The sequence below is a fragment of the Manacus vitellinus genome, unplaced genomic scaffold (genome assembly GCF_001715985.3).
Source record: "Manacus vitellinus isolate BGI_N305 unplaced genomic scaffold, ASM171598v3 scaffold_7_pilon, whole genome shotgun sequence".
NCBI lineage: Eukaryota > Metazoa > Chordata > Aves > Passeriformes > Pipridae > Manacus > Manacus vitellinus.
The window spans coordinates 11,948,082-11,963,122 of record NW_021940813.1 but is presented as its reverse complement, the minus strand read 5'-3'; the positions used below and the strand labels follow the sequence as shown (position 1 = coordinate 11,963,122).

General features: G+C 38.5%; 1 protein-coding gene across 4 annotated transcripts in view; it reads right to left on the bottom strand.

The window, feature by feature from the left end:
* The window catches only part of SH3KBP1 (SH3 domain containing kinase binding protein 1), a 191,188-nt gene that overhangs the window by 45,947 nt on the left and 130,200 nt on the right, over window positions 1-15,041 (bottom strand). For all 4 annotated transcript variants that reach the window (XR_001922148.1, XM_018084241.1, XM_018084240.1 and 1 more), the window contains exon 7: window positions 5,688-5,782. Coding sequence is in view for 3 of the 4 variants with exons in the window: in XM_018084241.1 (XP_017939730.1) it covers window positions 5,688-5,782 (95 nt within the window). In the remaining variant the exon portion in view is untranslated. The remainder of the gene's footprint in view (window positions 1-5,687; window positions 5,783-15,041) is intronic.

Here is a 15,041-nt window from a genome sequence, read left to right as displayed (position 1 = left end):
TTAAAAATTTAAAGTCTTCTAATTCCTTCACATATTTCTATAACCAAGGTTTGTAAAATATGTGTTTGCTGTTTGCAATTGAAAGCATACAGAAAAATCCATCAATGAAGTAAACCCCATAGAAATGATTCCTGGCAACAGAAAGATTTCTACCCTAGAGACTCTACAACATGTTGAAATGTTCGACTGAGTATCAGCTAGTGTCCTCCTCTATCACACCATCCAGTTCTTGCTCCTTCCCCTGCTCACGGCCTCAAGTCACTGGCAAGATTCTTGTACATAGCACTTACTAATTTCATCCCTTTAGGAGCCTCCTGCATCCATCAGAGCAGCTGTTTTCCTTCACAATCTTACCCAGCTGAGTTCGCCTTGGCGATCGCTCAGCTCAAGAAAGTGCTCTGGACCATTACCTCTTGCACCAAGACGAGCTTTTAAAGATGTTGTGAGAGAAAAAAACAGTACAATTGTTTTGGCAAACGGGCCATACTCCAGTAATTGTCTACAAACACAGTCAGGGTTAAATTAACCGCCTCATGACTACCCTAAGGATTGGATTATATTAAGCACTCCACATAATGACAGATTCCACACTCTAACACAGACAAATGCACAGAGCAGCCATTGCAACAGTGGAAGCAGGACATGATGAAAGAGATTATCAGGACTGAATCTCATTTAATTGTTTCTTTATACCCTTCTACTCACCTGTAAGTACTTGTCTGTCTTATCACTTGACTGCATATGCTTCAGGGGAGGGACTCACTAAATGTACAGCTTTTTGAACCACAAAACTTGCAAATCTCAGAGTAAAGTAAATTATCAACAATAACACCAAAAGCAAATACGAGCTTTGCAAAAACTGATTGCCATTATGCTTATTTTAAGAAACTAGGTTTATGGCTCTTTTTTACCCAACACAAAATTGGATTGCCATTGAATATCTGGATTGTCATCAAATAGCTAGACCAGATAAGATGTCATGTAAGGTTTTAACTGGCAACAGGCAGTTGTGTCTGTTGTGTCTTACATGGTACCAGTGCATTAGCTTTCACAACACTATTTGAATAGCATCAGCTAAATCATCTTGTAAATTCAGAATTAGCAGAATTGCCATTGATATCAGTGCCCTTCACTACCTCTCATAATAAGGGTTCATATGAGGACACCCTCATACCACTGTCAGCTTTCCAAATCTGCAAGTAGTTAATTTTATTTATCCAGACCATTTTAATTCCTGGGAACAAAGTGGCCTTTACTGCCTAGAGCTCAGGGAGATTGATGCAGTGCAATGAAATCCTGCACACTGTTGCAAGTGAAACTGCTTTCAAATGAGTGCACAGCTGCCAGTGTGTGCTTGATGTATTTGCTTTGAAATTATTTAGCTATTACTATCGATTCCTCACACAGGTCATTTTCTGTGGGCCAGTGAAATCTTCAGAATCCTATGTATTTTGTCATAATTTATCAGAGCTATTAATACATTTCCAGTGTTTACATAAAGAGTTTATTAAAACTGGAAAGTAGCTTAGAGTAGCTATGTGTAAAAGTGCTGGAATAAAGAATCCTGTAAGATTTTCATGATGACAGTTGAAAATGTCATGTGAATCTTCTGTTGCTTAGAAGCAACTCTATTTATTATAAATACAATCTCCAAAATGAATATTTGAGCATGATAAAACACCTGTTTGCCCCTTTCCTTCAGCTGCATGGTGCAGTCATTACCAGTGTTCTCGCCCTTATCCAAATGCTGTCAGGAATATTTTGAAGACACTAAAAAAAATTACCTAAGGAACTGAAATGTTTGCCAATACAAAAACAAACTACAGGGTCAATCTTGTGGCCATTTGCCGTTCATATATTTTCAGCTTATGAACATGCCTTATAATAAAATTGCACAACAATCACCTTAACTGTACAGGTAAAGTTACTGTATCTGGCATTTTGTTCTCTGTCTTCCAAAGGTATATTTTTCTTAGACTCCTTTTTTGCAAAGCAAAGGCACCAGTTACAGTAGTTTGTTGCCTTGAAGATGAAGTTTTTACCTTCCTTTACAATTCTGAGCAATGTTTTCTAGTCTTTCAGAATATTTTGCATGAAGGAATCAGAGGAATCACATTTCTCCACTTTTATTTCCACTTACTAATAAATAAAAACTTTTCTAGGTACTACAAGGATATTTGCTTCGCTGAGGAAAAGGAGGAGAGAAAAACCTTTTCCAGAAATTTTTGGAATACATTTATGTAAATACATTTATTTCTTCAGTCTTTTAGGTAAATTTTAACCTATGAGGAAACAACATATGTTTAGACTCTCTCTCAGTGTATATTTTCCAAATAACTGTAAATTATTTTTGGCTATCAGTCTTGCATAATGCCATCCTTCCCCTTATAGCTCTCAAAATACAAACCATTCTGATCTGTAAGTGATGAGCCTCTACTGACTCACTTCAGCACCTTAAATACACCTTACCAGCACATTCTCCATGTGATTAGGGACGTCACTTGGGATTCAGCAAATCTGTTCAATATATTCTCTGGTTATTTCACAAAACCCTGAGATATTCAAATTCCCTTATCATAGAGCCCTATAGGAAAGGTCTGATTGGCTTGTGATTCAAGATCTCAACATCCATCAAAACAGAATAAGAACTTGAAACACATTCTGCGAAGGCCATGATAAAAAAAATATTGATTTGTTCTTTATATTAGATAGATACTTGATGATTTTGACAAAGGGATTTTTATAACTAATTTAACTGAATAAAAGAGAGAAATCTGATGTATTCTTATCCCTTATATCTGTGGGAAACTGTTAAAACAGTGATTTTGAATTCTGCATTTACTGATTCTACTCCTCTGTAATTCTTTCCACAAAATTAAGTCTTAGCATTTTAAGATGAATACCAGACTAACAGCTTCCTCACACACATATTGTCTCACATGTGTGCACATATACATGGGCTCTCCTAGTAACTTCCCATTTAGCTCATTTAAGTCACCCCTGTTCCTCTTAGCACCCATCAAATGCTATTTCATCTTCATGCTTTTAAAATCATTGTAATAGATTTTACGTTATTTTCATGAGTTTTCCATTCTTGTGTTACTCACTCATTAATTTAGCCACTTACATTCTGACCATTGCTGTTGTTTTCAATTAAATGCAAATTCAGCATAAGTTAAAACTGTGAGCCTTCAACATTCCTATGGATCTGATGTGAGAAAACAGATTAGTCTAGTGATGCACGTTTCATACTGAGAATCTACATAACTTTTTGGTTTTCGTGATTTCAACAAAATACATTATTTTATAATGATAATCCATCCATGGTTGTGGGAAGTACTATGACACTCATCTGTTTCCTTAAAAGTAATAATCTTTGCTCCTTGGGTCTAGGTAATTGGAAAGAATAAATGCTTTCCAGCATAGAAAGCAAACCCTGCAAAACAATTTATCACAAATAGATTAAAAGAAACTCTGTAATCTGATGGCAAAGCAAAACTCTGGTAGTAGTTTCTGAAGCATTCCATATGTTTCCATTTAATGCCTCCTAGTCAGCATGGCTCACTAACTGGCCCTGAAAAGGACTCTCTAAGCACGGTGATTTCAACTCCAGGTAAAAGGCAACTGTCTAGCAGAAGCCATTAGTGGGCAGAAAGGAGAGGCTCGCTTTGTTATTGCTGACTAACAGAAAAACGACAACATGCACCTGCTTCAGAAGACCTGGACTAAAATAAACTTACTACACTAGGTGGTAGAGCATGAAGGATACCCCACTGTTTTCTGAACCCTACAGAAAAGACCTGGCCCCACATCACTGGAATTTTATTTTTTTTAACTATGCGTTAAAAAAAGATGAAAAAAACCCCACAGCACAAAAGGAACTGAAAAGTGACTGCTTGTTAAGCCCTGTTTCTTCAGTAGCTCAGATCAGTTCAGACACAGCATAAAAAGGCATTCACAGAGAAACCCCAAGCTTTTGTGCACTGAGATCCCCCCACGCTCTAGAGGCATGGGTTTATGTAACTGTTCACAGACGTGTGGCATGCCACAGAAAAAAAGAAGAAAATTAAATAAAATGTCATCAACGGCTTGATACAACCAGGCTGGAGAGTAGAAGGACAGGGCAACATACTAGAGAATAGTACATTTACTGACAAACTTCTCACACATGGTTGGGAAAACTGATCAATCCACTAAAATCATCAGCTCAGTTATTATGACAGACCAGCATCCTTCCACTGTGGGGGCAGAGGCAACGGGAAGAAAAAAACGGGGAAAAGCAAGCAAATGAAACCTCACACTGATACTCCAGTAAAGTATCTGTCTATCTATGCATACTGAAGAACACAGCTCCACCTGGAGACCAGCCATCTCAGGGAGTTAAATCAACATGGTCAACAAAGCATAAAGTGGACAGGAGCAACATCTTAAAAGCCATTTCCATGATCAGAGATGCTGTTAAATACTCACATGAGAGCATTCTAAACCAGGCAAAGTGAAACAGTTTTACAAACAAGCTAAAAAAAAAAGTCACTGCAGGCAAGTCATTAAAGGATATTTAATGTAAACAAATTATTTTTAAATTTGCAGTTTCTCTTCCTACCAAATGTCTGGTTATTTTTCTTTGGTTACAAGTGTATTGTTCAGGACAAAGAAGATGGCCTCTAAGATTGAAAATGGCAAACACTCCCTCAGATGTACTTCTCAAGGTTTTGGTTTTTTTCCACCCAGCTGACAAATTGGTCAGTCAAATAATTTCTTATGAAACTTATCAATTATAGAATTAATTATTTTACTTTCATATAAGTATGAACAGCAGCAGTACTGTGCACATCATTACAATTCATCCTCCTCATGCAAAATCCACAGCCTTTTCTAGTTTATATCCTTTTTTTCCCCAAAAATATTTATGCCCAGCAATCAAAAACTTTTAAACAAACTGTAAAGTCTTTACACATGAGCAGGAAATTAAGTGCACCTATAAGTTCTTTATAACATGGTGCACAGCCCTTCTAAAAGAAAACCAACTGTTTACTCACCATGTCACTCTAGAGTTTTTTTAAGATTTTGTATAAATCCTGGCACTGGTTTTTCATTTCAAATCTTGAGTAACTTCAAGTAATTTGAAAGAAAAAACACAGATCTAAAATTATTTAATTTCTGTTTTACCATCTTTTTCTGCTTTACCATAGTGTTAAGGGTGGCTATATTTTAAATAAGGGCTTAATTCATTAAGTTAATTTAGGAACACTATCTCAATATAACCCAAAAAATATAATTCATAATTCCTACAGGAAAAATAACTCACACATCTAAGAGAAATTTTCAAAGCTGCTGCTTTCTTGACTCTTCCAATTTATTCTCTAAGCCATTGTGTTTGTTACAGGGAGCTATTTACAATTTATGTAGACCTGCCAGCAGATTCAAATTAAAATTAATTCTATAAATTTATAAACTCAAGAGTACACATTGGCTGTTCTTCACTTAACGTTATCAAGGTAAGGCTCTAAAGCACAAGAGGAAGGGAGATGTAGGGCTCTCTGAAGTCTGTGTAATGTTTCACTGTCAAACCAGCAATGCTTTAGGAACAACACTGTCAAAGGCACAAACAGGAATTTTATAGCAATTAAATGATGCCAATTTTAAAAGCTTTATCCCTGCTTATAGGAGAAAAATATTGCTTTTACCTTACTGATAAGTGTGACGACATCGCCTTCTCGGATTGTGAGCTCATCATCATTCTGTGCTTCATATGGAAATATCACTTTGCAATACTCCTTGTCTGAAAGGAAGAACATTCAATGTGATAAATTATCCCTTTATAAGAACTGCTTATTCAAGGGTGAATAATCTTCATAAAATATTCCACTAGTTTCTCTTTGTGCTGCTTTACTTCCTTGCCATCCTTCTCTTTTTATTTTAGACCTTCATAAACAGTATGAAATATTTAAAAAACTGCACTGATGAGCATTCCTGCACACGTCATCCAGGGAGTTGGTTCTGGAGCCCCTAGAACCATTATCCCAAATGACATCGCTCCAGACAGCAGCCTGCCACAAACTATTTCCCTTAGAGCAAGCCTGTATCTGACACTTGCTCCAACAGTTCCACTGGTATAGCCTTCCACCAGGTCACATAAACTGGAAGCATAAAGCACCCAGTAGGTCAACACAGCTTATCTATCCCCTTGTGTGCAAGACAGCGGATATTTCTGAATCTGTAAAGATGATAAAACAATAAATAATACATTAATGTAAATGCATTAATAATTAACCTTCTGTATACTCTGCATAAGAGTTCTGAATATTACTCTAAAGTTTCCTTGTCCCTTTTCCTTTACAGTCTATAAATAAGGGCATCATCTCAACTTTCATCTGGAAAATACAGGAGCTAGCACTCCTACTCAGAAATCATGAAAAGCAGTTGTCATGAAAAGCACTTACATGTTGCTGTGCAACAGACAAGTATGTCAATGTGCCTTACAAATAAAAAAGGAATATGTATTCCAGCTGTTAAACTATGTATAAAAATATGTGATACTCTTAGGCAGAAAGTTTAAAAAGACCAAATAAACTCCCTGATCATCTGTAGAAGGACATGTGACTCTGCAGAAATGTTCACCTCACTTCAAATGTCTCAGTTTTGATGACCTCTTCATCTAGTCAACTCTCATATTCAATGTAGACAAGAAGGTACTTGCAGGACACAAAAATATAAATTTATTTGAAATAATGGGACTTATTTCTTTGTATTTGCTATAAAGAGAACCTGCATTATCACACTTGTGGGTATTTTAGGCTCCACTGGGGGGGTCTGTTCAGCTGCCCAGACACTAAGTGCCATTTCAGACACTCATGGGTATGTAAGACACCTGCAGAGTTGGCAGATACCTATGTTGATGCACAACTTACGGGAGAATTGGGTCCCTCTGGCCTGACAGCTGAAGGCAAGTCAAAACAAAATACCCGGGGGGTATTTCAAACAGCTCCAGATGCAGCCTGCTGATTTCAGCCCCCAGGCTTGAGCCTTGTATCTGAATTTATATTCAAGGACTTGATGTTAGAAATCAACATGGTCAATTGATGGAGATCAAGTCACTAAAATGAGTGAAGCCTTGAGAGCCACTCCTCACTCCAAGAGCAGACACCTACATTTGATCAGCTGAATAACTCTCTGAACTTTCTGGACAGCACTGACAGATCTTCAGTGGGAGCCACTTAAGTCCAGATACCGAGCTCACATGGTTATAACCCAAACTTAGGGCTCTGACACAGAAGCTGCATTCCAGCTTTTAGAGTTTAGTGAGAGGAACATCAACCTTAAAGAAGCAGCCAACACACATGCATGTGAAGGGTGGCTGTTTCTAAGCACCATCAGCCCAAGAAATTATACAGTACTAACGGGGAAGAGGAAAGCTCTTCTCCAGATCACATACTGCCAATCAGAAACAGCATGAATTTTATGTGGCACTGGTTCAAGTAAACAAGAACTTCTTAGGCTTCACAGATTTATTTTTCTGAACAGAAACATTTCAATTAATCCATTATCATTACAGTTGGTTTTCAGGCCCTGTCCTGTACTAGGTCTGGTTGAGATGGAGTCAGTTTTCTTCCCAGCAGCCCACATAGTGCTGTTATTTTGGATTTGTGACTAAAACTTCACTAATAACACACCAGTGTTTTGGCTATTGCACAGCTATACCTGTACCCCTATTCTATCCCCCAAGTAGGCCAGGGGTGGGCAAGAAGCTGGGAGGGGACACAGCAGCTGAGCCAAGCTGAGTAAAGGGGTATTCTGTGCCATATGACCTCCTGCTCAGCAATAAAAAAGGGTGGGCTTCGGGGGTGTTGGTGTAGGAGGTTGCCATTGCTTGGAGACTGGCTGGACATTGATGTACTTGTAGTACCTGGTGAATGATTGTCTTTGTGTTGCCTCATATTTTTCCTCTTTTGTTTACTTATCAAACTGTCTTTATTCCTAAGTTTTCTTGCTTTTGCTCCCCCTGTTCTCTCCCCTCTGGGGTACCAAGTGGCTGGATCGAGCAGAGCTGTTGGCTGTGGTCAACCCACCATACCTCCTCTGATGTCTCTGAAGAAACAAAGAGTCAGATGAAGACAATGAACCCAATCTTTGGAGGAAAAAAATGAGCAAGGAAAAAATAAATCCCTTTCCCTAGTTCAGAAAGCAGGGAACACTGTCAAATAAACACCTGCTGACTTTTCCAAACCACTGGGCATGTGAGAACCACCAGGTCACAACTCAGATTTCAAAGGATGAAAGGGGTGTCTAACTGCTGCTTTACTGCATTCTGGAGGAAAGGTTGGAATCTCTCTTTGTGGACTTGTCTAGGATGTTTCACCTGATCACTGTCTTGTCTTCAAGACAGAACGTTTTATGTAAAAGCTGGTGGAAAGTTGACACATACATACTTAGGTCAATGTAAAGCAGCCTGTAGATAAATACGAGATTCAGCATATTTTACACTTCAGTGGTATGCTACCTTAAATAACCATGGTGGGGGGTTTTTTCCTATTCTGAGAATATCCACACCCAGAAAAGCAGCCATGCTAAATAAAAGATTCAGTGAATTAGTCCAGAGTCAATGTAGATGTAATGCTGTACTAAAGACACGGAGTGCTGCAAACTCAGGCAAGTCCTTAGTTACTGGAAGCATGCTTAGCATTTCTTTTTTGGGATACAGAACGGAAGCCATACTGGATTCTTAATAATTAACAGGAAGCAAGTACCCTCTAGCAAATGGCTACACATCTTCATCTTCTAGTTTTGATGTCAAGAACTCTCTTGTCCCATAACTGTTTGCTCTCCCCACCAAGCTTTAGAATTTTTTCTTTCCTTTTTTTTTTTTAAAGTACAGATAGCAGTGAAACAAGAAATTAAACTACAGATAAATTTCAAAATCAGCCAAATGCTGATGCAGTTTATAAAGAGCCAGGAGACAATCTTGTGAGAGGCACAAGAGGGAGCTGGGGGAGGTTCACGGCCGCCCCATGCTCTGAATGCTGGCACAGGAGTACAGAGTTAAGGCACAGCCATGGAAAAAACTATGGTTTATGTACAGTGGAAGTCTGCCCTTGTTGAATACAATTCACACAAATATATAATAAATCAATACATTCCTCTGCCTGGAAAGGACCCACTGGATCATGCTGCAACAGAGCTAGGTCTCAACAACATGGATGGGTTAGGAACCATGTAAGTGATTGGACAAAGTCAGCTTTCAAACTTCTCCTAAGGGAATGGTAGAACATGATTAAAGCAAGCACCAGCTAAGCCAACAGGAATCAGAATAATATGAACCTTTAAAATCAGATTAATAAAAGCAGAGAAAATCTAATGGGTTATGTCACATCAGTACTAAAATTGTCCTTACTCAGCAGAGCATAATACCACAAGAGGATGCAGATGCACTTAATGTCAACAGTTATGTTTAGATAGGAAGGAAGAAAAGATAAAAGGAAAAACTAACTTCAGACACAGCATTGTAGAGGTCACACTGGAACTTGCTGAATTTGGGGTTTTCCAAATGGAAAAAAAGAAAAAAAAAGACCAAAAAAACGAAAGGTCAAAACAATATATCCTATTATAAGCCTGGTAAATAAACTTAAGCAAAATTAAAGCTTCAAACTAGGATACTAAGCAACCCTCAGCTGTAGGTAATAAATCTTATGTTTACATTTGACATCCAAGGCTGGGTTTATACATCACAGATGGTCCTTCCAGAAGCTTCTCTTTTTCCCTCTGACCTGAAGACATCTTAAAAATATATCTACTAATAAAAGCCCAACAGCAGATATCTTGAAAACATATCTTGAAAAAAGGGAGGAGAAAAGACGATACTCATGAGATTTTCAGTCCTCATTTATTAATTCAGCAATACTTCACTGTCAAACCACAGTCTCTCACTGTAAACTCACAGCTCCTCCCAATCAAAGGACAACAACTTGCCACAGTCAATGGGCACTGCTCAGGGAACTGAGAGAGTACATAAACCTCACAGCACGTCTTGCAAATCAAACAGGCTGGATCTAATGCAGGATGTTCATCTTCTGAACATATTCTGAACGGAGAGAGCTTGAGCTAGGAGTAATACCATTTAAAAATACTCACCCTTAGCTACATCCTGTGATTTTTGAACTGTACTGTTCCAACTAGAATAGGTACAATGATGACACAACAATAAGCATCTTCACTGCCCATGCCACTCCTAGTCCTGTCCTTTGGAAAGAACAAAGTCATTCCCACCTTCTTTGACAGACCCCAAGGGGACAGTGACACACAATTCCCCTTCCCAATATCATCTTTGTAGCTCAGAAGTTGTAAGAAAAAGAAGTAGCAAAGAACTAGATATTTATTACAAGTGGTCTGTCACTGTCCATACTTTATTGAGGAAAATGTCACAGGCCCATCCTAAAAACTATAAAGGGGCTATCCTATAAAAAGAAATAAATGTTGTACAGGGGTAGTAATCATGCATCTCTGTGCAGCACCTTATGTTCCACAGTCTGTCCCAAGTTGAAAATGTGGCCTATTTGACACAGTCTCATTCCCCTCAAAAAATCATTGCCTCAAGAGGGAGAACAATAGCAAGAGACAGCCTTCCTACAGAATATAACTGCTTCATTACCTAGGCCATCGCAAGGGCTGTATTTCACTCACAGAATTCAGTGGCTCAATATGTATTTACAACTGCAGTGTAAAGCACTGATTTCAACCTATAGACCTTCTCTATGACTTGGGGTCCTGCAGTATTATAGCAGGTAAATTCATTTGTTTGTATTTTTAGAGGCTGGTTAAATATTACACTGTTCAAACCAGAACTGAGCAAACTCCATTAACTGTATCAGTGAGCCCTGCTGTACTTTAAAAGCATGCCTCTTCTATTTGTTCTCCTGCCACACTGTTAGGATAAGCTGAGACATTCAAGACAGCAGTCCACAGACAAATATACCTTCAAGCTTAAATTTCACAGGGGACAGTGACTCTGGAATTTACATTTCCTCTTAGGCCAGGATGACACAATGTTTTACCTCTACTGTTGCTTCCTTGTATAGTTATTTTTTGAGGCTTAAATATTTCCCCATCAGTGAAGTCTAAATCATACAGCAATCAATATGGACATAAACAGTAATACTAAGAAAGCAAGCAGCATTAAAGTATTATTCCTCAAGCTTTAAGTTTCCTCTCTTTGACCATCACGCATAAAATGCTTCTGAAATGGAATATACAAAATCTAGTGAAAAATTACATTATTAAAACCAAACCCGCAAACCAGATGAAAAATCAAAACACTATACACAGCAGAATTTGGCTTTACTATTAATTGCTACACTCAAGACTCATAAATAGATTGCACTAATAAATATTTTTACAGAACTTCATGAGATGCCAACTGCCAAAACACCACCTCATTAAACAAAAAATAGAAACAGAGCTAATTATGGCCCTACTAATGCATATTCAGCTATTCCTTATACATCACAAAAAAGATTAGTTGCTTGCTATGATTTTGATAGTCCTACGCAATAGCTTAACACAAATTGTAAATATTCAGTGAGTGGAGTAATTAAATTAAGTGCTGTGGTCAATGCACTCTGTGACTTACTGCCTTTGCTATTTTGTTGTCTGCTTATTTATACTCCATTTTTGCAGACTCAGTAATCTGCAATACCTCTCTCAGACATTATGGATGTTTTCACTTTGCTGAATTTTAGAATCCAACAGAGATACTTCAAAACTATATATATTTTCTACAACATATCCTTTTCACCACAAGCCACTTATACTAAAAACAAGCTATTTCATAGAAAAAACAATACATCTTACCCCAGAAACGGGATTATAAACACTCATGCATCAATGTGCCCTCCTATCTACATATGGAACTACAACAAGAGAATCTCTCTCTAAATCTAGGAACCCACAAATCTAAACTAAACAGCTCTCCCCTCTTCTGTTCAAAGATGCATTCTCTCATTCTTGAAAAGTTAGTCATGTTTTCCAAGGGACTACTCAAGTTCTGTAAAGATTTGTGCTTTCACTGTGCTCTTCCTTTGAGCAAAACGTCCTCTTTGGCAGAGTCCTCTTTGAAGAGTCATTCTTATCTATCCCCCTAAATCTGCAGGGAGATTTACACAGCATATTGTTGGGAGATGCACCTTAGAGAACACAACCCTCTGTCTTTTGTTCTGACCAACTCATCCTGCTGCAGACCTTAGGCCATCTTGCATGTACCAAGAGTAGATGGTAAACATATCAAGTGTCTCACTGCCAATCACTGCTCTATCACATCAGAAAAGCTATGGGAAAAAAGTAGGCTCTAATCAAGATGTGAGAAGAGTCACCAACCATCACTCCATGCTGAAGCCCCTGTGGGCAGAGGGGGAAGGTGCTGCTGCTGTCTGTTTTCCTCTCTCAGCAGGCTCTCTTACAATGCAACTGCATTTTTTATCCATTTGGGACTAAGGAATAACAGCATCAGTTGTGGAAACAAACAGGTGGAAAATGAAAAAACTTTACTATTTCTCTACCAACATAACCCCCATCTTGCTCGCAGCATTCATTTCCAGCAGTAATCCCATGGGAATCTAAATCGCACATCCAAAAGCCCCCTCTTCTGAGTTTAATCTACGGGTCTTCTGTTTCTTGCTACTTTCTTGGACAATGGCACAGTATCAATTAAAGATTCCAAGAAATACTGGGACACTACCATCCCAGGAAAAAGCGAAAGTAGTTGAGGTCCATGGTGGAATGATACTTTTATGCTGAACGCTGCAATCAGAACATTCATCAGTTTTCTGAGACTGCAAAACTTCCTCAGATTGAATGCTTTTTCAAGCTTGTTTGTGATAAAAAGCAGTAACTTTGGAGAAATGATAAATACTACACAGATCACACTCCTATGCCAGAGTCTGATCATTCTCTTCACGTCTATCATACATTAACTTTATTATGAAAAAATTATTCCTCTGCCTACATTAAAAACCAAAGTAGACTGAAGTATGTTTCATTTTCACGGAAAGGTTTTTCAATTTAAGTGAAGGACAACTTCAACTGATTGAAATAAATCTTCGGTGGTGCCATTTGAGACTAAGACAATTATACATAATTACATCAGACCTTCCTATACATGTGCTTCTCTTTCCCAAGCACAAACAGAGATACCAAGAATTCTATTGAGGCCCCAGACATTCCAGGAAAGATAAAATGTCCTAAATAATAAATTTTAGGCAAAATTCATAGAACAAGATACTGTACAAATAAGTAGCCCACCTTTCTCACCAGCTCTGGCAAAAGGGATGCTGAATGAAGATGGATTTTTTTGGCCAAAAAGTCACGTCCGAGGTAAACAACAGAGGTGAAAGAAGAACCAACCAGAGCCCCAAAGTGTTGATGGAAATGTTTCTCTGTCAGCCAGAGCTTAATGGATCACTGTAGAAGGTACGGTTCTCTAACCACTGTTTGGAAGATTTCCACACTCATTTACAAGTGGTCAAAGTTAGAAACTCCTGCACCCTGGGATGGGATTTCGTGAGCAGCTTCAGCTGTCAGAAGTATGAGCTGATGTGGAAAGGAGCACCTGTCTCACAGCCTGGCTTAACACCCAAGGTGAGTTCTGCAGGTGGGAAAGCCCATGGGATCACCCCTCCCATGGCACCTGCACTCAGATCAGCTGAACCTGCTCAAGCTGCAGGTTGGGAAAAGTAATTCCAGAACACATTCAGTAGCCCTGCTCTACATTACCAGTTCACACATTTTTCAATATTTCAAATTCTCACTTCCTCAGGGCAACTGAGTTCTTGCAGTACTTCCCATTATAGCCTGGTGGCACAGGGGAGCAAGATAAGAGGATGTAGCAAGTCGATTAGTGTGCTGGAGCTAATGGACAGTAATTCACTAAAAGCTGCTTTAAACTGCTTTTGCAACTCTGAGATGAAAACCTCTGCAAACCAGGTTGTAACCATACACTTCACTCAGAGAGACCCTGTTCTGGTGATCCAGATGCTATCCTTCCTATGTCTGTATGTACTTCAGTTCTGAAGGATAAACGCGTCAGGGAAGGAGAAGCACTGTGCAAGACTTAAAAAAAATCAGCTCCTTATATTATACTCATCTTCTTTTACATGGTATGGCTATGTTCTCTTCCCTCTTTTCCACCAGAATCCATAACATTTAGTAGTAACTTAAAAAAAATATATATATAAAATATATTTATATACGTATGAAATATATTTATATACATATGTTCTTTGGTAAGCTAGTTACATATGCCTCCCTAGAACGGCATGGGAACATCCCTAAAAGACTTAATCATTGCTTTTTGATTAATAAGCACTGAAATGATGAGAAAAGAATTGAAGATCAGAGAATCAGAGAATGGTTTGGGTCAGAAGGAACCTTTAAGTTCATCTAGTTTCAACGCCCCCTGCCATGGGCAGGGACACCTCCCACTGAACCAGGTAGCTCAAAGCCCCAGCCAGCCAGCCTTGAACACTTGCAGGGAGGGAGAATCCACAACTTTGAGCAACACGTTCCAGTGCCTTACCACCCTCACAGAACAGAATTTCTTCCTAATATCTAATCTAAACTTAAGTTTGAAGCCATTCCCCCTGCTCCTGTCACTACATGCCCTTGTAAAAAGTTGCTCTCCAGCTTTCTTTTAGGCCCCCTTCAGGTACTGGAAAGCTGCTGTAAGGTCTCCCTGGAGCCTTCTCTTCTGATTTCCCATACAAAATATAACATCCACACAAATTATTTCTTGTACATAATGAAATTTAAAAAAGGAAGAGGAAAAAAAGCAAGGGCACTCACAATGAAATTTTTCTATGAGCTACCTACAAGTTACAGCCTGAAGTTGGATCTTATTCAACTCTGATTAATTCCTAAGTACCCTCAAGGCTGAAAGTTGATCACATAATTTAATTTGATTTTTGGTGGCAGAGAACTTGAGGTAGGATTACCAGAGCAAAAACAATTCAGAGGATTCTGTGAAACAAAGCATTCTGTCTATGTACCTCCTACTC